General features: G+C 45.0%; 1 protein-coding gene across 1 annotated transcript in view; it reads right to left on the bottom strand.

The window, feature by feature from the left end:
- Positions 1–19,287, bottom strand: part of c13h18orf54 (chromosome 13 C18orf54 homolog) — a 54,624-nt gene extending 35,337 nt beyond the window's left edge. The window contains exons 1-4 of the mRNA XM_073064103.1: positions 18,990–19,287; positions 15,253–15,567; positions 7,581–8,426; positions 805–955 (exon numbers count right to left, since the gene is read on the bottom strand). Coding sequence (XP_072920204.1) covers positions 805–955; positions 7,581–8,426; positions 15,253–15,567; positions 18,990–19,005 — 1,328 coding nt within the window. The 5' untranslated portion in view covers positions 19,006–19,287. The remainder of the gene's footprint in view (positions 1–804; positions 956–7,580; positions 8,427–15,252; positions 15,568–18,989) is intronic.
- Between the last annotated feature and the right edge of the window lie 3,908 nt (positions 19,288–23,195).

The following is a 23,195-nucleotide window of genomic DNA, read 5'->3' as shown; positions in this document are numbered from 1 at the left end:
GGAGCCATTAAATATTTTTAAGGTAGTGACAAACAGATTCTTGATAAATAATGAGGTGAATGGGAAGGAATCTGGGGTTGACATTATGATCAAATCAAAGTTGATATTACTGAATGGAGGAACAGGTTCAAGAAGTCCAGTGACTTACTCATGTTCCTAGTTGATATGCTCCAGTATGTTCACATGTGTTTGAACATAGAATAGTACAGCACAGTTCAGGCTCTTCGGCCCACAATGTCGTGCCAACCCTTAAACCCTGCCTCCCATATATCCCCCCACCTTAAATTCCTCCATATACCTGTCTAGTAGTCTCTTAAACTTCACTAGTGTATCTGCCTTCACCTAGACTCAGGCAGTGCATTCCATGCACCAGCAACACTATGAGTAAAAAACCTTCCTCTAATATTCCCCTTGAACTTCCCACCCCTTACCTTAAAGCCATGTCCTCTTGTACTGAGCAGTGGTGCCCTGGGGAAGAGGCACTGGCTGTCCACTCTATCTATTCCTCTTGAAAATTGTGTGTTGTTTCCAAGCATATCATCCTTAAGTGGCTACTTTTAAGCTTCAGTACGTCTTTGGACTATGGGAGGAAACCGGAGCACCCGGCAGAAGCCCACGCGATTAAAGAGAGAACGTACAAACTCCTTACAGATAGCAGCAGGAATCAAACCCAGGTCGCTGGTACTGTAAAGAGGCTGTGCCCGACCACTATGCTAACGTGCCATTTTGTGTGTGTTGCTCTGGCCTTCCAGTATCTCCACAATCTCATGTGTTTAAGAAAAGAGGAAGCTACGTTCAACTTACAAGGTAACAGGTGGGTTATCCCAAGATCGATCAGCATCCAGGATCTCTTCAGTACCGGGACTGCAGTGATTCTGCCGGAAACTGGACACATGCTGAGAAAGTGCTTCAAGAACACGTTCGGCCTTACGGATGAGTAGATCAACGTGGTCCTCTAAAGAGTACAGAGGAGGAGGATGAAGAGATTCTTTGATGAGACAAAATATGGCCACACTCAAACAGTTACTTGTACATTGAGTTTAATAGGATTGCTTTTATATTTATAGTTATTGGGCTCTTGATGCTTATTGTGGTTTTTATGGTACATTGGATCCAGAGTAACAATCATTTTGTTCTCCTTTACCCTCGTACACTGAAGAATAACAATAAATTAGTGAGCCTAAGACCAGAGGACACAGCCTCAGAATAGAGGAGTGTCTTTTTAGAATGGATGCGAGGAGGAATTTCTTTAACCAGAGGGTGGCGATTCTGTGGAATTCATTGTCACAAGCGGCTGTGGGGTCATTGGGTATATTTAAGGTAGAGGTTAATAAATTCTTGATTAATCAGGGCATGAAGGCATACGGGAAGAAGGCAGGAGATTGGGGCTGAGAGAGAAAATGGATCAGCCACAATGCAATGGTGGAGCAGATTCGATGGGCCAAATGGCCTAATTCTGTTCCTATATCTTATGGTCTAAGCAATCTTGACTAATTCACTACAGCACTATTCCAATCCCAGCAGACATGGCAGACACGTCATTTTTGTAAACGCCTTGTACCAAGGTGGCACAGTGGCATAGTGATTCGCACAATGGTTTACAGGACCAGCAACCTGGGTTCAATTCCCACCACTGCCTGTAAGGAGTTTGTATCTTCTCTCCACGACCACATGGGTTTCCTCCAGGTGGTCTAGTTTCCTCCCACAGTCCAAAGATTGTGGTAGGTTGGTTAATTGGTCATTGTAAATTTTCCTGTGATCGGAGGTTGCTGTAGCAATAAATAACTAATGGTTAATTTGCCTTTTTTTGTTGTGAACGCTGCTTAGCTAATGATATGTGCTTGTGATGCATTTGTTTTTTTAAACTACTTATCTAATTTTTATATATTTCATATTATAATTTATAGCATTTTTATGTATTGCACTGTACTACTGCTGCAAACCATATTTCAGAACATTATGTCTGTATTGATTCTCATTATTAAGGTATACATTCCAGCAACACTTTCTGAACTGAGGAATTCTAGCCCATAGTTTTTTAACTTTCCCAAGTTTTTCCAGAACAACTGCAGTGCCTCAGCTGAATGCCACTTAGCAACCCAACAATTCAGCACAGACCTCTGACTTCCTGATTTAAAATTAATCAATATCATTCACTATTAAACCTGTCAATCTTGAACATTGAACATTATAGCACAAGACGTTGTGCCGAATTTTTAACACATTCCAAGGTAAATCTAACCTCCCACATAATCCTTCACTGTAACATCATCTATGTGCTTACCTAAGAGTTCCTTATACGCTCCTACTTCTACCATCATCCCTGGCAGGGCGTTCCACACACTCGACACTCTGCGTAATAAACCTACCCCCGAGAACACCCCCCCACCCATATTTCATCCAATCACCATAGAATCATGTCCCCTTGTACAACTTGACTACCAAAAATCCAGAATGTTTGGGGGGGGGAGGGAGTCTCTGGCTCTCCACTCTAAGCCTCTTATCATTTGGACACCTGGCATCCCTCTTCATTCCTAGCTTGTTCAACCTATCCTCATAATCAAGGCAGCATCCTGCTAAGTCTCCTCTGCACCCTCTGTAATGCTTCCACATCCTTCCTATAAAGCGGCGACTGCAACAGAACACAACATTCCAAGTGTGGTCTAATCAGGGTTTTATAGAGCTGATAAAAAGAAACATACTGACAGGTACTCATTTTAATATCTTCAGGTGACAAGTTACATATTCAAGCTAGAGGCTTTTTTGCTTTATTAGTAACTGCAGTGCTTTGATGGAATAAACACAAGGTAAAACAGTTGGTGTGAATGCAGAGCAAATTTATAAAGTTAGAGGCACTTCACTGAAGATCTTAACACATATTTGCCACTACAAAGAAGGCATGGCAGCGTCGTTATTCTCTTAGAAGTTTGCAGATTCACCATGTTATCCAAAACTTTGACAACCCTCTATAAATGCACAGTGGAGAGTACATTGACTGTTTGCATCACAGCCTGGTATGGAAACACTAATGACTAGGAAATGAAAACCCTACAAAATGTTGTGGATCCACCACGGGTAAAGCCCTTCCCATCATTGAGCACATTCACAGGGAGCACTGCCTCAAGAAAGCGGCATCCACCATCAATGATCCCCACCACCCAAGTCACGTTCCTTTCTCACTGCTGCCATCGGAAAAGAGGTACAGGAACCTCGGGTCCCACACCACCAGGTTCAGGAACAGTTATTACCACTCAACCAGAAGGCCCCTGAACCAGTGTGGATAACTTCACTCACCACACAATGAACTGATTCCACAACGTGGACTCACTTCGCATTGCTTCCTCAGCACTACTTACCCCTCCACCCATCTTCATATCATCCGCAAACTGTGCCAAAAAGCCATCAATTTCATTACCAAATCATTGACAAACAAAGTGAAAAGTAGCGGTGCCAATACTGACCCCCGAGGAACACCACCAGTCACTGGCAGCCAACCAGAGAAGGCTCCCTTTATTCCCACTCACTACCTCCTGCCTGTCAGCCATCCCGCTATCCATGCCAGTATCTTTCCTGTGATGCCATACGATTTTGCCTTGCTAGGCAACCTCATATGTGGCACCTTACCAACGCCTTCTGAAAATCCAAGTAAATGACATCCACTGCCTCTCCTTTGTCCACCCTGCTTGTTACTTCCTGAAAGAATTCCAATAGATTTGTCAGTGAAGATTTCCCTTCACAGCCACCATGGAGACTTTTGAGTTATTTTATTGTTAGTCTCCAAGTACTATGACATATGATTTCTTTGACAATAAATTTAGTTTGAACTTTGAAAGTACTGATGAACAATTGTTGATAAGTTCGTAAATGAGAAATAAATTGGAGCCCATTAAAAAGGTACTTCAGAGTCTGAACTACAGAAATTATTTTTATGTTAATTAACTTGGAAATTGATTAAAGATGCCAAGTTCATTAACATACAGAATAATGTGATTATCCCCATTTACTCAGCAAATGCAAATAAATAATTGAATTTCCAGCTACTGCCAAAGGGATATTGAAATCTCACACGCGCAGTGGCTTGTTATCCAGCACAACGTTGCGGACCGAAGGGCCTGTTCCTGCGCTGTACACTTCAGAGGGTCAAAGGTCAACATGCAAGGGCAATTATGAAGAAAGCGTGGCAGCACCTCTACTTTCTTAGAAGTTTGCAAAGCTTCAGCGTGTCTAAAGCAATGTCTATAGATATGTGGTGGAGAGTGTTTTGACTGGCTGACTGGTATGAAAACACCAATGACCTTGAACAGAAAAGCCTACAAATTGTAGTGAATACAGCCCAGCACATCACAGGTAGAACCCTCCTCGCTGTTGAGCACATCTGTACAGAGTGTGTCGCAGGAAAACGGCATCCATCAAGGACCTCCATCATCCAGACCATTCTCTCTTCTCAATACTGTCATCAGGAAGGAGGCACAGGAGCCTCAGGACCCACAGCACCAGGTTCAGGAACAGTTATTACCCCTCAGCCATCAGGATTCTGAACCAGGAGGGATAACTTCACTCATCTCAACGGTGATCTGATTCCACAACCTACAGACTCACTTTAACGGATTCTTCATCTCATGTTCTCAGTATAATTTGTTATTTGCTTTGCTTTTGTATTTGCGGTTTGTCTTTTTATAGACATTTGGTTGGTTTGACTGTCTTTGAGTTTAGTTCATCATTGATTCAATTGTATTTCTTCATACTTACTGTGGATGCCCGCAAGAAAATGAATGTCAGAGTAGTATACGGTGACATATATGTACTTTAACAATAAACTTACTTTGAAATTTGAAAGTACTGATGAACAATTGTTGATAAGTCATAAATGAGAAATAAATTGGAGCCCATTAAAAAGACACATCAGAGTCTGAACTACAAGAATTATTTTATGTTAATTAATGTGGAATTTGATTGAACGTGCCAAGATAATTAACATATAAAGTAATGAGATTATCCTCTTTACTCAGCAAACAAAGCATGAATAATTAAATTGCCATCTACTGCCAAAGGGATATCATAATCTCAGGTGCAGTCACTGTTATGTTCAGCACAACACTGTGGGCTGAAGGGCCTTTCCTGTGCTGTACTAGTCTATGTACGTTTCAGAGAATACTGTCCTGGGTCCAGCACGTAACTTATTATGAAGAATGCATGGCAGCGCCTCTACTTTCTTCGATGTTGGCAAAGATTCAGCACGACATCTAAAACTTCAACAAACTTCTACGGACATGTTATGGAAAATATATCTGATTAAAGATGCCCCATTAATTAACTGACAAAATAATATGATTATTCCATCCACTGATCAAACATAATGCAAAAATAATTCAATTGCCATTTACTGCCAAAGGGACATGATAATCTCACCAAAGTATTCGCTCTATTTACATTGGTGTCACTCCGGTTAAAAGTTCACTTATAGAACACAGGCCCAGTTTGTCTTTGTTCAAGGTTGGGGATTCTGAAACTAGAGGAGATAGGTTTGAAGTGAGTGGGGGAGAAGTTAAAAGAAATCTGAGGGGCAGGCTTTTCTTGCAAGCACTGATGGGTCAATAGAACGAGTTGCCACTGAAAGTGGCAGAGATGGCACAATCACAACATGTACACAGGTACAGAGCTAGGAAAGGAATAGAGGGATACGGGATAAATGCTGGAAAATGGGAATAATGTATCATACACTGGGCGCCATGTAGCGTAATGGTTGGCACACGCTAATAAGAGCTCAGGGTTCAATTCTAGCACCGTTCTATAGGAAATCTCTGTACATTCTTCCCATGGAATGTGTGCGTTTCCTCCCACAGTCCAAAGACATACCGGGTCATTGTATATTAGGCTGTGATTAGTTAGGGTTAAGCAGGGTTGTAGCTCGAAGGGCCGGAAGGTGATCGGTGAGATGAGGTGAGGTGGAAGGTGGGTAGGGGAGGGAGGAGTACAGGCTGGAAGGTGATTGGTGAGATCAGGTGAGGTGAAAGGTGGGTAAGGCAGGGAGGAGTACAGGCTGGAAGGTGATTGGTGAGAGCAGGTGAGGTGGAAGGTGGGTAGGGGAGGGAGGAGTACAGGCTGGAAGGTGATTGGTGAGATGGAAGCTGAGTAGGGGAGGGAGGAATACAGGCTGGAAGGTGATTGGTGAGATGGAAGGTGGGTAGGGGAGGGAGGAGTACAGGCTGGAAGGTGATTGGTGAGATGGAAGCTGAGTAGGGGAGGGAGGAGTACAGGCTGGAAGGTGATTGGTGAGATCAGGTGAGGTGGAAGGTGGGTAGGGCAGGGAGGAGTACAGGCTGGAAGGTGATTGGTGAGATCAGGTGAGGTGGAAGGTGGGTAGGGCAGGGAGGAGTACAGGCTGGAAGGTGATTGGTGAGAGCAGGTGAGGTGGAAGGTGGGTAGGGGAGGGAGGAGTACAGGCTGGAAGGTGATTGGTGAGATGGAAGCTGAGTAGGGGAGGGAGGAATACAGGCTGGAAGGTGATTGGTGAGATGGAAGGTGGGTAGGGGAGGGAGGAGTACAGGCTGGAAGGTGATTGGTGAGAGCAGGTGAGGTGGAAGGTGGGTAGGGGAGGGAGGAGTACAGGCTGGAAGGTGATTGGTGAGATCAGGTGAAGTGGAAGGTGGGTAGGGGAGGAGGGATGAAATAAAAAGCTGGGAGTGGATAGGTGAAAGAGGTAAAAGGGTCTAGAAGGAGTCTGTTAGGAGAGGACAGTGAATCATGAAAGAAAAGGAAAAAGGAGGGGCACCAAAGGGACATGAGCAGGTGAGAAGGGGGAGAGGGTAACCAGAACGGGGAATGGAAAAAGAGAGAGAAGGGGGAAAGGGAAAAATTACTGGAAGTTAAGAGTGAACAATATTCACGCCCTTAGGGCGGAGGCTGCCCAGAAGGAATATAAGATGTTGCTCCTCCAACCCGAGTGTGGCAGCAGACGTACTGTAGACGTTACCTGACTCACTCAATTCCTCCAGGTGTGTGTGTGTGTGTGTGCGTGCGTGCGTGTTACTAAATGCCACCATCTGCCACATCTTTTGTGTCTGGGATTAGTGTAGACAGGCATCACTACCAGCATTTCCACTTGGCATGATTAACATTATTATTTAATTATTTATGGTTTTATATTGCTATATTTCTTCACTATTCTTGGTTGGTGCAGCTGCAACGAAACCCAATTTCCCTCAGGATCAATAAAGTACGTCTGTCTGTCTGTCAGCGCAGACGTGTTTGGTTGTACGTCTAGATGGCTTTATTTGTTTATTTAGAGATGTCGTATGGAACAGGCCCTTCCGGCCCTCCAAACAGCTCCACACAGCAGCCCACCGATTTAACCGTGGCCTAAACACAGGACAGTTTGCAATAACCAATTAACCTACTAACCTATATGTTAGTGGGAGGAAACCGGAGCACCTGGAGGAAATGCAGGAACCTGGAGGAAACGGGAAGGAATGCACAAACTTGCTAAAAGTGGACACCAGAATTGAACTTCCAACTCCAACGGTGCAAGCTGTAATAGCACTGAACTAACCACTACACCCCCACCTTGCAGATTACTATACCTCTGAAAGGTTTAGCGCAGCAAGAATCCTCTGACTCTTCAGTACAACCGTGGTGTCCTGGTGTCCTTTGCCAATAGGCACACGTCCCTGGGTCTGTGTGGACACGGAATGGTTCATCCTCACTACGCGAGTAATGGCCGAAATGTTTGTGCTCCGGCGTTCCTTTATCAGCACTGGAGCGTAATTTGTGATCTGCGAGGTCAGTCCCGCACGGAATTCCCCGTGGATACAGCCTTCCATTCAGAGGATCGAGCCCACTTAAATCGGAGCCCAGATCACAGTCCTGAAGCCAGCCCGGATACCTCAGCTCTGGCACGCTAGTTATCCCAGAGACGCCCAGCTCAGATTTCTGGCTGGTCAGCCACCTTGGATAACTCTGCCTGGACAGAGTGTTAAACTTACGGTCTCTAAATCCACAATCTTCCACAGAAGAGGCTCCTGGAATGAAGGAGGCCATCCACTCATCTGCCTTGCTTGGCCCTCTCTTTGGACATACAAGTTGGAGAGGTTTGAGATGAGCATTCCAGTTCGATAGCTCGTCACCAGCCCTCCCAGAAAACAGTGCAAAGTCGTCATCCTGCCTGCGAGGTCGGGTCTCAGAACGTTCCGGAAACGGCTTTGCAGAGGGGTACGAGGGGTCCTGTTTCAAATGGGATCCCCAATGCTGGTTGCCCTTCAACAAGCATTTCAGCACGGAGGTTCGAGTCAGAGGTAGAGAGCCATCCGCCGGAAGATGCAAAAGATCATCGGTGGTGAGGCTGATGAGGTCTGGATCAGTACCCATCTGCCTTCCCAAAGGGCGAGCCGGAAAATCCGAGTCTTTGAAGGAATGCTGCTGTATGAAAGCTGCAAGACAACACAGTTAGTTAACAATAATTGCATTTGACTCCCAGGCTACAAATAACAAAAATAAATCATAAACACAAAAGATTCAGCAGACGCTGGGAATTGTGTGCTTCCATGCTGTGTCTCTCTCAGTCCCTCTGCCTCCTCCTCTCTCTATCACCCCGTGTGAGGGCAAAATTAGTGCAAATATGTTGGTCCCTGGCATCTCTTCTGCCATGATGAGGTCACTCTCAGCAAGGAGGAGCAACAGTCTCAAGGGAACCTGATGGCATGAACATCGATTTCTCCTTCCTGCCATTTTTTTTCTCTTCCCCCCCCCCACCATCCTTTGCCTCTCTGCTTTGATTCCCCACTCTGGCCTCTCACCTCTTCTTCTCAACTGCCTATCACCTCGCCCTAGTGCCCCTCCTCCTTCCCTTTCTCCCATGGTCCACTTCCTCACCTCTGGGATTCCTTCTTCTCCAGCCCGTTACCTTTCCCCACACCTGGCTTTACCTATCACCTTCAAGCTTGTATCCTTGCCCTACCTCCAACCTTTCTAATCTGGCATCTCCCCCCTTCCTTTCCTGTCCTGATGAAGGGTTTCAGCCTGAAACTTCGTCAGTTTGTTTATTTTCATTGATGCTGCCTGACCTGCTGAACTCCTCCAGTATTTTGTGTGTGTGTGTGTGTGTGTGTGTGTGTGTGTGTGTGTGTGTGTGTGTGTGTGTGTGTGTGTGTGTGTGTGTGTGTGTGTGTGTGTGTGTGTGTGTTGCTCAGGATTCGTGCCAACAGTCTGACTGATGATCTGTATGACCAAAGGTCCGTTTCCCTTCCTGTGTCACTCAGTGACGCTTAACTCAGCCTTTCAGACTTGATAGACATCTCCAAGTTCATAAGAGGCATAGATCGAGTGGACGGTCAAAAACATTTCTTTGGGGTGGAAATGGCTAACACAAGGGGACATAATTTTAAGATGACTGGAGGGAAGTACAGGGGAATATCAGAGATAATTTCTTTACACAGAGAGTGGTGGGTGTATGGAGCACCCTGCCAGGGGTGGTGGTAGAGGCAGATACATTAGGGACTCTTAGAAAGGCGCAAAGTTGGAGGGTTATGTAGGAGGGAAGATGTTACATTAGGTTATAAAGTTGACAAAAAATCATAGGCCGAAGGGCCTGTACTGTGCTGTAATGTTCTATGTTGTTTCATTTGTCTGTGAGGAGGCGACCACTCTTTAGAAAACATTGAAGCTTGCATACTGCACCAAGCAGTTTAAGTAGAGAGAACAGTAGAAAGGGCAGCTTTAGTCATAGAACAGTGCAGCACAGGAACAGGCCCATCAGCCCATTACTCTGTGCCAAACTGTTTTTCTGCCTAGTCCCATCGACCCGCACTTTGATTACAACTCTCCATTCGCTTTCCATCCAAATTTCTCTTAAATGGTGAAATCAAACCCGAATCCATCACTTCTGCTAGCAGCTCGTTCCACACTTTGAGTTGCGAAGTTCTTCCTCGGGTTCCCCTTAAATATTTCACCTTTCACCCTTAACCTATGATTAATTCTGTCCCTTTACACACTAATATATCTGAGTGACTGAAGGGCTTTCATCACCTGTAAGTAACAGGTCACTTCTTCATTTCAAAGATTCAAAGCACATATGTAGAATACAACTCTGAGATTCGTCCTCCCATAGGCAGCCACAAAACAAAGAAACACCATGGAACGGTTCAAGAAAACATCAAACACTCAAGGCACAAAAAAAGAACAAATTGTGCAAACAGCACATATGGTGCCTACAAAATGTATTCACACCCACTGGAAGTTTCATGTTTTATTGTTTTACCACATTGAATTACAGTAGAACTAATTTGGCTTTTTGACACCGATCAACAGAAAAGACCCTTTCGTATCAAAGTGAAAACAGATTTCCACAAATTGGTCTAAATTCATTACAATTATCAAACACAAAATAATTGATTGCATAATTACTCAATCCCATCAAGTTAGTATTTACCAGATGCACCTTTGGCAGCAATTACAGCCTTGAGTCCGTGTGGATAGGTCTCTATCAGCTTTGCACATCTGGACACTGCATTTTTTTTCTCTATTCTTCTTTATAAAACTGCTCAAACTCTGTCAAATTGCATGGGGACCTTAAATGAATAGCCCCTTTCAAGTCCAGCCACAAATTCTAGATTAGATCCGGACTCTGACTTGGCCACTCCAAGACATTAATTTTGTTTTAAGCCATTCCTGTGTAGCTTTGACTTTATGCTTGGGGTCATTGTCTTGCTGGAAAACAGATCTTTTCCCAAGTTGCAGTTCTCTTGAAGACTGCATCAAGTTTTCCTCCAGGATTTCCCTGTATTTTGCTGCATCCATTTTACCGTCTACCTTCACAAGCCTTCCAGGGCCTGCTGCAGTGAAGCATCTCCACAGTGTGATACAGCCACCACTGTGCTTCACAGTAGGGATGGTGAGTTTTTGATGATGTGTGGTGTTTGGTTTACACCAAACATAGCATTTATTTTGATGGCCAAAGGCTCAATTTTGGTTTCATCAGACCACAGAACCTTCTTCCAGCTGACTTCGGAGTCTCCCACAAGCTTCTGTCAAACGCTAGCCGATAGTTCATGTGAGTTTCTTTCAACAGTGTCTTTCTCTTTGCTCCTCTCCCATAAAGCTGTGACTGGTGAAGCACCCGGACAACAGTTGCTGTATGAGCAGTCTCTCCCATCTCAGCCACTGAAGCTTGTAACTCCTCCAGAGTTGGCATAGGTCTCTTGATGGCCTCCCTCACTCGTCCTCTTCTTGCAGTCACTCAGTTTTTGAGGAGGGCCTGCTCCAGGCAGATTTACAGCTGTGCCATATTCTTTCCATTTCTTGATGATTGACCTAACTGTACTCCAAGGGATATTAGTGACTTGGAAATTTTCTTGTATCCATCTCCTGTCTTGTGCAAATGGGAGACATCATCAACAATCCATGCCTGGGATGGCAAGGCCTCGGCTCTGCACACTTCCCATGATGGGGGAGAGCAAGTGCAAGGGACAGACGTGACATAGTCAAGGCACAGATACGGAACTGTGAGCGCAAAAGGTGGAGTCGAGGTCACAGGGCGCCCGGATGAAATCGGATCTTCCCAAGCACAAGGTCACTTGGGCAGAGCTTTGGAGAATGGGGCTCTTCTGCATTCCTTTGCTCCTGCGGCCCGTGTATGACACTCTCCCGACACCATCACAGCCGCGTGCATGGGGGCTGAGAGAGGACCCCAACTACAAGCCTGGTGGTCAGCGGGGCTCACTGGAGCACATACTGTCAGGATGCAAAACGGCTTTAACACAAGGACGGTATAGGTAGCACCACGACAAGGTCCTGCCGTCCCTCGCTGACACAATGGAGCGGGAGAGGTGTGAAAAGAGACCAGCTGGCAGACAGACAAACAGGGCAGTCATTTTCATCAAGGAGAGGGCCACGTCAGTCATATCAAAGAGTCCTAAATACAATCTGCTGCAAACCGCCACATCATGGGAGATGAGGGTCGATATAGGGAGGGAGTTGCAGTTCCCAGAGGTGGTGCAAACCACACTTCAACCAAACATCGTACTGTGGTTCACCGAAGACAAGAAGATCATCCTGGTGGAGCTCACACTACCATGGGAGGAAGGATGGGAGGAGGCCCACGAGAGGAAGGCCCTGAAGTACCTCGACATGGAGGTTGCTGTCTGCGCTGGGCCTTGATGAAAAGAGCAAGAATCATGCAGCTGGCAAGATGGGGGGAGAAAGCAGAAAGTGCCTCTTGTTGGGTATGGAGTAGGTGAGAGGAGTTGAGCTGGAAGTCAGGAGCAGACAGACACCACTGCTGATCCACTGACTGGAAAGTGTAATGGTTTAGGGTCGAAACACCATGAAGGTTGTGCACCACCTGACAACATCTGTTCCTGGCCAAAGGTTACGGTTACCTCATCAGGTAACTGTAGAGAGCACCCCGGTCTATGATGCAAGCACGATCTTTTTGCAGAGATCTGATTTCACTTTGGCACAAAAGAGTCTTTTTCTGTTGATCAGAGTCAAAAATGCCAGATTGAATCTACTGTGATTCAGTGTTGTAAAACAATAAAACATCAATACTTCGGGGGGGGTGGGGGGGAGAGTTGTAGGGTGGTTAATACTTTGTATAGAGACTGTAAAATATCAAACGGGGGCTCCAGCAGTATTCAGTATAGTTCCATTCAGCACCGTGCCACAGGCCCGCTGCTCAAAAACAGCAAACAGAATCCAGAAACACATGCAACATGAACCTCAAAGTCCCTCAAAACAAGTCCACAGCCCAGCTGATCAATCCTCGCAACATGGAACCCAAGACTCCTGCACTTCCCTCAGCTAGTGAGAGGGAGAGGACAAGCAATCAAATACAGGCAGACAGCAACAAACACTCATCTGCCCTCCACTCTCGGCCTCGTCAACTTCAACCTTGCTCGATGCCTCCATTGGAGAGAAGTGATGGGAGTCGATCATGGGCTCAAACCTGGCTCCAGGCCGCACACTCCACCCCAACGCCTACAGACTGCGACATGCCAGATCGCTCAGTCAGCCCAAAAACACTCCATCAAAATGTAAATCACAGGTTCCAGTCGAACGCGGCTCAGTAGCAGAATCACATTTGAAACAAGTAAAAGAGATAGTTTCATGAACTGCCTTCAGGATGTCACCGCTTGTTGTGTTGCTCACCGGCGCCATCTTGAAGTCCTGGTTTTTTAAAATTTTATTTATCATATTGGAAAATGAACAGAATGTTTCTAGTCCCCGGGTTTGGACATTAGGCATTGTGGTGCACCTATACTCAAAATTTTAGTAATAGCTCCTTCCTCTCTGCCGTGGAACGGTCCATAAACACTACCTCTCTACACCTCTCTCACACTATATATGTTTTATTGTAACTTAGAGCATTTGTTACATCTTGCTCTATACTCTGCTGCAAGACAACAGATTATTTAGAGATACAGCGAGGAATAGACCTTTCCTACCCAACCAGCCGCATCGCCTATTTCACCCTAGCCTAATCACAGGACAATTTACAACTACCAGTTAACCGGTCTGTCTTCGGACTGTGGGAGAAAACTGGAGCATCCAGAGGAAACCGACTGTGCTCTATGCTGTATGTCAGCAAGGCCCAGGAACTGTAAACACTTTAAACCACTCTTCATAAACCTCAAACTCCCCTCATCCATCAGGCTCGATAACCCCATCACTGAACTGTTCCCACAACCTATGGACCCACTTTCCAGCATTCTTCATCTGATGTTCTTGATGTTATTTATTTTTTCGTTCTCATTCTTTTTGTATTTGGACCGTTTGTTGATTCTGCATACATCCTTTATGCATCTCATTATGTGCGGTTTTTCATTGATTCTATCATGTTTATTTGTAGTTACTGTGAATGCCCACAAGAAAATAAATCTCAGGATTGTATACGGTGACATATATGTACCTTAGTAATAAACTGACTTGAACTTTGACTTTAAGAGAAGGAACTAGTTTAGGATCTATTCTAACCACAGCCTGGTTGGTCTGTTGACGTTTTCCTTGAAGTTCTTTCATTTTTGTTAAAATAACCGAAAAATACAGTACTGTATTATGCAAAAGTCTTAGGCACCCTTGTTATATACAAAGATGTCAACATGGAGTGGTGAGTTTGCAAATCTGGTGGAAGCAAAATGTGTTGGGAATGGTGAGAGTGGAGAGCTGCGGGAGGGGGTGGACACACCGGCCCTGAGACATCAAGCAAGGTCATTTGGTTCCAAACAAATGGTTTATTGATCATTACGGAATGTCTCTCTGGTGGTTCCTGCTTCCTCCCCTCTCCCTTCCCCTTTTCCCAACCATGATTCCCCTCTCCCTGCCCCTTCGTACTCTCAGTCCACAGCAGATATAAGATTTGTGCACAGGACTGTTGCTTGTATTTACATACTGCCAAGACTCCAAGGTTATTACAGCCTAAGAAATATGTGTGCAGTCACCTTTTATATTGGAAATGTAAGTGTGTTTCTAATTATTTCTGGTACTGATGGTGTTATCTTATTCGTGTTACATCAAGTTATGTGAAAACCTTGCAACAATCCACTTCTCAATTGATTTTGAAAACACAAGGATAATAGGAGAGACAGAATTAACTAAAGATAGAGGGTAGAACAGTGCAGCACAGGCCTTTCGGCCCACAATGTTGTGCTGAACCTTTAACCTACTCTAAGATCATCCTAACCCTTCCCTTCCATGTAGTCCTCCATTTTCTTCCATCCATACACCTAGAAGTCTCTTAAATGTCCTTAATGTATCTGCCTCTACCTCTGACATGGGGGTTCCATGCATCCACCACTCTGTGTAAAGAACCTATCTTTAACATTTTTCTTCAATCACCTTAAAGTTATGCCCCTCATATTAGCCATTTCTGCCTTAGGAAAGAAGTCTCTGGCTAACCACTCTATCTATGCCTCTCATCATCTTGTACTCCTCTATCAACACCTCTCATCCTTCTTCACTCCAAAGAGAAAAGCCCTAGCTCACTTAATCTTTCCTCATAAGACATGCTCTCCAGTCCAGACAGCATCCTGGTGAATCTCCTCCGCACCTTCTCTAAAGTTTCCACATCCTTCCTATAAGGAGGTGACCAGAACTGAGCACAATAGTCCAAGTGTGGGCTAACCAGATATTACAGAGCTGCAGCATTACCTCGCTGCTCATGTACTCGATCCCCGATTAATGAAAGCCAACACACCACTTGCCTTCGTAGCAACCCTATCAATTTGATGTGGTCCGTTCAGGACGAGCAAAAACCATTCTTACCTTCTCTTCCATTGTGTGGAGACGTAGACAACAGTTTGGAGCTGCTTCGCAAATGCAGTTTGTTCGCATGTTCCGCTGGGGAGGACAGCTTCTTTTCAAAACTGTCAATATAAGCTTCCAGAGCCTCAGACGCTGACTGGTAAGTTCTCCCTCTGTAGAGAACGGAGCCAGGAAATTCACGGGAGCCACAGGAACGACGGCTGCTCTGGTGAGCAGTGCTGGTTAACAATGCAGACAGAGCCGTGTCAGAAGAATGGAAGGATAGTCCATTGTTCATGATGTTCCTTGTCATTACATCTTGCAACGATATCTCACCTTGACACACAAAAATAAAACAAAGATGTCACAAAGCACAATACTTAGTGATATAGCATGGTAGCAGACCCTTCTGGCCCAACGAGCTCGCGCCACCCAATTATGTCCTAATTTGTACGTGTTTGGAACGTGGGAGGAAGCCACAGCGCCTGGAGAAAACCTATGCGGTCACAGGGAAAACATTCACACTCTTCACTGACAGTGGTGGAATTGAACCTGCGTCGGCGGCAATGTAATAGCGTTACTCTAACCGCTACGGCACTGTGCTGGTCCCAAATCCACGTGATCTTGTCAAAAAGCATTTTCAGTGGAAAATACCCAAATGGTATCGCGGCATAAATTAAACCAAAGGACAGGCTTATGATGTCAGCAGAAGTAATGCTCCCACAAAGAGGGAAATGTAGTTAATAACCACTCTACAAATGGTCAAACAGGCAAAACATGCCATGGTCCTCGTTACAGAACCTCATCTGTGACATTCACATATTGCCTTGGACACTAACGGGTTGATGGCTTCATCAAGCACCTTCACTCTGTCCGCCACAAAAGACAGGATTTCCAATGGCTACCCATTACGATGGTCACAATGAGGACACACTCTGTTTGGAGGAATATTCCTTCTGAGTACCCTCCAATCTGATGGCATGGACATTGATTTCTCTAACTTCCAGTAATTTCTCCGCTTCTCTCTTTTGTCCATTCCCTATTCCCTCTTACGCAATCTCTCCTCACCTGCCTATTGTTTCCCTCTTGTTCCCCTCCTCCTTCCCTTTCTCTCATAGTCCACGCTCCTCTCCTATCAGATGCCTTCTTCTTCAGCTCTTTCCACTTCCGCCTATCACCTCCTAGCTTCTCACTTCATTCTCCTTATTCCCACCCCCCCCCCCCCCACCTGCCAGCTTGTACTCCTTCCCCTCCCCCCACCTTCTTATTCTGGCTCCTGCCCACTTCCTTTCCATCCTGATAAAGGAACTCAGCCTGAAACGCTGACCGTTTAGTCTTTCCCATGGATGCTGCCTGACCTGCTGAGTTCCTCCAGCATCTTGTGTGTTGCTTGGATTTCCAGTATCTGCAGAGTTTCTCTTATTTGTCACTTTGAGGTTTAATATGTTTTGCATTCTAAAAAGCTCTTCTGCACACCACTATTGAAGCAGATGGTTATTTGAGTTACTGTCACCTTCCTGTCAGCTTGAACCAGTCTGGTCATTTTCTTCTGACCTCTCATTAACAAATCATTTTTGCCCAGAATGCTGCCACTCACTGGATGATTTTTTTAATATTTTTGCACCATTCTCTGTAAACTCAAGAGACTGCTGTGTGTGAAAATCACAGGAGATCAGCGGTTTCTGAGATACTTAAACCACCTCGTCTGGCACCAACAATCATTCTACGGAACACACAAAATGCCGGTGGAACGCAGCAGGCCGGGCAGCATCTATAGGAAGAAGTACAGTCAACGTTTCGGGCCGAGACCCTTCGTCAGGACTTTTGTGTGTGTTGCTTGAATTTCCAGCATCTGCAGATTTCGTGTTTGAATCATTCCATGGTCAAGGTTACTTAAATCACACCCATTTTGCTTTCTGGTCTGAGCAACAGCTGAACCTCTTCACCATGTCTGCATGATTTTATGTACTGAGTTGCTGCCACATGATTGGCTGATCATAGTTGTATTAATGAGCAGGTGTACCTAATAAAGTGGCCACTGAGTGTATAGGAGTTGGGAATTTTTTGAGCATACATTTATTTTATGGTTAAGTACCAGTTACCCACCAAATGGAATACAAGGTGTTGTTCCTCCAACCTAAGCGTGGCCCCATCACAACAGTGGAGAAGGCCATGGATAGACATATCAGAATGGGAATGTCAAGTGGAACCCTCAAGTGGGTGGGCTACAGCAGCAGAAGCCAATGAGGTACCTAATAAAGTGGACACTAAGTGTATCATCATCATCAATATATGCTGTGTCATGTGATGCGAGTGATCATGGTCTCATGATTCCTCTTGGCAAAATTTTCTACAAATGTAGTGTGCCATTGCCTTCCTCTGGGCAGTGTTTTTACATGACGGGTGACCCCAGCCATTATCAATGCTCTTCAGAGATTGTCTGCCTGGTGTCAGCGGTCACATAACCAGGACTTGTGATATGCACCAGCTGCTTAGATAACCATTCACCACTTGCCCAAGGGTGACCTGCAGGCTAGCAAAGGGAATGAGTGCCTTACACCTCCTTTGGTAGAGATGCATCTCCATCCCAACTGAGTGTATAAGCAGCAGGAATACAACGCGAGTTATAGCAACTGATGAATGAAGGTGGCAACTAATGAAGTTCAGTAAATAAAAGAAAAACTGAAATTACCAATCTGAAATGAAATTAAGCTGAAAAACACTGTAAAGTAATACCTAACTCGACTTCCATGAAAGATTTTTGATTGGAAAGTGTGAGAGTTGAAGTAAATTAAGATGTGCGTGGGCTTGGAAGAGGTTAAAGTCAGTAAACAAATGTGATTTAATTATGTCTGATAAGCAGGAATGCAGAAGCGCCTGACAAGATTAACTGCTTGTGGAAAACAGAGCAGATATGCGAAGATTGTAATCATTGAAGTCCTGAGATATGGACTATTGTTTTACAGAAATGTGTAAAAAAACAACTCCAAATATGGAATGGGAAAACACTGAATCTAAGACTGTGTACCTCCCGAGTCAGGGAGGGGAGGGGTAAGGAAGAAGGATAAAACCTGCTGCCCTGTAAGGTTCAGGGTTCCCTTCTCTGAAGGCACCCAGCTCTGCAGAACTGTTAATAAACTTTGTTTCCTTGAATTTGTCTTGAAGCCATTATTCGGGAGCGTGGCTCGTTTCTGACAGAAAGTTTAAAACTGCTTCCTGTTCTACCAATGCAGTGCATTTTCAGAATCATTTCCTCATAGGGGAACCTCACTTACTGAAGTTTAATAGCGGTAGACAAGGTGCATTAGCGCCACCTACTGAGCACCATTCAAGCACACCGAACACGTCTCTTCCGGAAAGTTTTTGACCGCCGTCCCTTTCACACATAAAAACTCATTCGTTCAAGGTATCGTCCAATTAAATAGCAAACATGCAGTTGCAATTTGATTGGATGATTCGAATTTAAAAGGGTATGAATTTTAATACACCCACAATTGATCTCAAGGTATTGGGTAAATCTCTTTAACAAGAGTCAGCAAGTCAGTTCGTAGATGACACCAGGCTAACACGGAAGTTGCATGTGAATAAAATTCTAGGGAAGTATAAAAATGCACCTTATGTCTACCAACCGCCATTAAACTTTACAAGTAATAATGAATCTGGTTACTTCACACAGTCTGAGTTACCCCGGGATGGGGAAGGTACCTACGGGCTGGTGCACATTTAAAAACAGAGTAACGAAGTGATAGCCTCGATACCTGTCGGCACACACATCGTGCAGCCTGCTGACGGGGGGTGTTTAAACGACACATGCAGTCAGAGTTTATGGCTGTTTCTGTTCCTCTGGGCCCAGCTCCCCGGCCCGCGACCTCCACACCATCCGGTGCCCGGTTCCCTGCTTCTCGCTTCTCGCCCTTTCGGCTCCTGGCCTTTGGGTCTCCGGCTCCCGGACGCCCTACTGCCCGCTCTTGCCTCTCGGGATCCGGGACTCCTTCTTGTTGCCCCTCGGCCTTTCTCCAAACTCCCGCCGGCAACAATTGCTACAGTTAGGTCACACTGCGCATGCGCTCTCCGTTCCCCTGTCTCAGGACTCATACTCACTCTCATCTCAGCGAAGTTATATTACTGCAAGCCTGAAAATATCGGCACGATTACAAAACTTTTTTTTGCAAAAGTTGTTGCATTTTAAGAATGAGAATATTTTAGTGACTGGAACACATTTAAAATCAGAATTAGGTATGTCATAAACGCAAGAGATTCTGCAGATGCTGCCAATCCAGAGTAACACCCATAAAATGCTGGAGGAACTCAGCAGGTCGGGCAGCATCTATGAAGGGGAATAAAGTGTCGACGTTTCGGGCCGAGACCCAACACATTGACTGTTTATTCCTCTCCACGGATGCTGAATTCCTCCAGCATTTTGTGAGAGTTACTCAAGATTTACAGCTCCCGCAGAATCTCGTGTTCTGTGGCGTGAAATTTGTTATTTTTTCAGCAGCAGTACTGTATCAAAACACAAATTACAAAATAAAGACAGTGCAAAAAAAAATGAGATTGTGTTTATGGACCGTTCAGAAATGTGAAGATGGAGGAGTAAAAGCTATTCCTAAATCTTTGAAGTGTGTGTGTACTTCCACTTCGAGGTTTTTAACGAGAAGAGGGCATGTCATATCCATCAGATATATTCAGTATGCATGGAAAGTAATACAGTGGATTCCAGTTAATTGGTGCAGCCACTTATTTGGGACAACTCAAAGAACATAAACTAATCTTTCCTTAGTTTATTTGGGACACTGCGCCACTTAATTGGGATGGGAGACCGTTGCTGAATAGTTTCTAACTAGCGTCACTTGTCTGCACTTGTGTGGCCATGAGACACCAAACCGTGTTTAGAGCAAACAGTTTTTAGACAGCATCATTTGCATGTGTTTGTGTTGAAAAGCAGTGATTTTGTCACCAGTAGTTGGCGACATATAAGCTGTAAGACTTTTCAGGCTTGGAGATGCTAGAAATGTCCAAGAATGAAAATGAAATGATTTCCCTATTTGAACAAGTTAGAAAACTCGGAAGAATTTGAAGGTATCGGCAATCATCTGAAAATAGAGATCTTGAGGATGAAAAAGTCAAGAACACTACATGAAGGCAGGCCATGATCTGCACTGGGGTCAGTGCTGATTTTGTTTATTTATAGTCAAAAGAATGCTACGTGGATTAATTCCTCCATCGATAATCATTAGGAGCTAACACACAGTTTTATGGCACTGTAATAGCATTGGTAGTATTCTAATTTATTCCATATTTCATTTAAATATATAATTTGTTACTCAGTTTGTCTTTTTTATATTTTTTAACCATTTCATTGAAACCATGGCTGATTGGGTATTCACTTCAATGGACCAAAATGTACTGATCCTGTTGTGTCCTGAATAACTGGAATCCACTATATCCAGCATTTTTAAGTGGGGGGGGGGGGTGAACAGCCAGAAGTCGTGGTCCATATAGGTACCAATGACATGGGTAGGATGAGTGATGAGGCTCTGCATAGGGAGTTCAGAAAATTAGGTGTTAAGGGCAGGACCTCCAGGTTCTGATCTCAGGGTTGCTACCCGTGCCACATGCTCGTGGGGCCAGAACTAGGAGCACAAGAACATAATTAATAGGAGCAGGAGCAGGCCATCCGGCCCATCGAGCCTGCTCTGCCATTCAATAAGATCATGGCAGATCTGGCCATGGACTCATTTCCACCTACTTGCCTTTTCCCCATAACCATTAATTCCCCTACTATTTGCTATCAATCCAACTTGTCTTAAATATATTTATTGAGGTAGCTTCCACTGCTTTATTGGGCAGAGAATTCCACAGTTTCAGCACCCAATGAGAAAAGCTGTTCCTTCTCATCTCCATCCTAAATCTACTGCCCCAAACCTTGAGGATATGTTCCCTAGTTCTAGTCTCACCTATCTATCAGTAGAAACAACTTTCTTGCCTCTGTTGTCATAAGGGGGGCGTTGGAAATGGACCCAAATGCAAGACACAGACACTGAAGTACCAGGAACAGGACTAGATGTGAGAAGGAAGCAAGGAAAGTGGGGAAGAAAGGACACTGGACATGACACCGGCCCTGGACAATACAAGGATTCCGGGCCTGGGCTAGGACTTGACGAGGATAGGGGACCAGGACATGGAACTGGGGACTAGGAGCCTGGACTTGGACTCCGAGCCAGAGATTGGACAAGGACCCAGAACCTGGGCCTTGACTCGGGCTCGGACTCCAGAACCCGGCGAGGACAAAATGTGGCTACAGGATGAGGAGAGGAACAGGGCTGGATGTGAGACTCCTGGACAGGACAAGGGAAGCACAGCACAGGAAAAGGGAATCCCAGCACTGGGCTGGGCAAGGTATTCCTGGACTGGGCGAGGCACATGGACAAGATGAAAACACAGAGCCTTGTTCGAGGGAGAGGCAACAGGACTGAACATGAGACTCCTGGACAAGGGAACCCCAGCACCAGGCTGGGCAAAGTACTCTTGTGCTGGGCGAGGCACATGGACATGACGAGAACCCAGAGCCTAGGTCGAGGGAGAAACAGGAACATTGAACACCGAGCCGGGACTCCTCCTTGGGTAAGGACGTAGGGCCGGGACTCATTACTCAGAACACGACGAGACAGTTCCTAACGCTAGGTAGTGGCAAAACAGCCGGACCTACCTAGCGAAGGTGTGGACACAGACAGCCAGTTCCAAACAGGGCGAGGCTCCAGGCAGAGGCAGAGGCAGAGGCGAGGTTCCGGGCAGGAAGGTAAAGACAAGGAATTCAGACAAGGGATTTGGATGGGAACAATCCAGCAGCCAGAGGCTGAATCCTGAAGCTATTTATGAAGCCAGCCCAAATGAGAATCAGCTGACTCAACAGAAACTGGGGAAAACCAGAAACCCTGGAATAAGGAACATGGACTGGACCGTGAACCCGAATGTGGATTTCACGGACCGGACCATGACATCTATTTTATCTATCACTTCCATAATTTTATATGTTTCTATAAGATCTCCTCTCATTCTTCTGAATTCCAGTGAGTATTGTTACATACCCTGTGGGTATCTTGTGACTGTCACAGGACCATGATGTAATTGAGTCTCTGCTGGGCATGATGTAATGGTCTTGTGATGGTGGAGTGATGTAATTTCCCACCAGTAAGAGGTCATGTGATGGCCTGTTTCAACAGGTATAAAAGGGGAAAGCCCTGCAGTGACGCAGGTCAGTTTGTGGTTTAATTTGTCAGTGACTCCGTTATGCTGCGTATTCGTCTCATGATGCTGTTTTGTTTCAAAGTGTAGTTTTACTTTCTGCCTTAGGTCACAAAGGTTATTGCCAGCAGTCTCGCCAAACGCTGCCAGTTTAGTCCAGTTGGAGAGTGAAGATTTATGGAAATACGGAGACCCAAAAGATCGAGTAAAGTTGGTGTCATCATCAGTAATACAGGATCGACCTTATTGAATCCTCATTCGGAAGAGATAGTAACCTGCATCCGAGATAGTCCCTGCTTTAAGAGCAAAAAGGGCTGGATCAGGGTTATTCGCCAAGGAAAGGTCAGTGCCTTTAAGCCGTTTTTATTTTCTTCATTGTAAATCCTTCGGGCGAGGCATATTTCGGCTGGGATCAGCAGTAACGTCACATCGTCGAGGAATTTGTTACTTCAGGAAAGTCTGTGTAAATCATTTGGACTTTTGCATTTATCACTTTAAGAACTGTTCGAGTTGCCATATAGCAGTTAACTTCCAGTTAAGTTAGTCGTTTGTTTACTTTTGTTTTTTTATTGAGCAGTGTTTAATAAATGTTTTATTTGTTTATAAAAAAAAACCTGTCTTAATTCTATATTCATTGATGCCGTATCATAACAGTATAGTCCCAGGTGATTCAATCTCTCCTCATAGTCTAACTGCCTCATCTCTGGAATCAACCTGGT

Source organism: Hemitrygon akajei, chromosome 13 (genome assembly GCF_048418815.1).
Source record: "Hemitrygon akajei chromosome 13, sHemAka1.3, whole genome shotgun sequence".
Lineage (NCBI taxonomy): Eukaryota > Metazoa > Chordata > Chondrichthyes > Myliobatiformes > Dasyatidae > Hemitrygon > Hemitrygon akajei.
The sequence above is the reverse complement of the archived record's forward strand: the minus strand, read 5'-3'. Positions and strand labels throughout refer to the sequence as shown.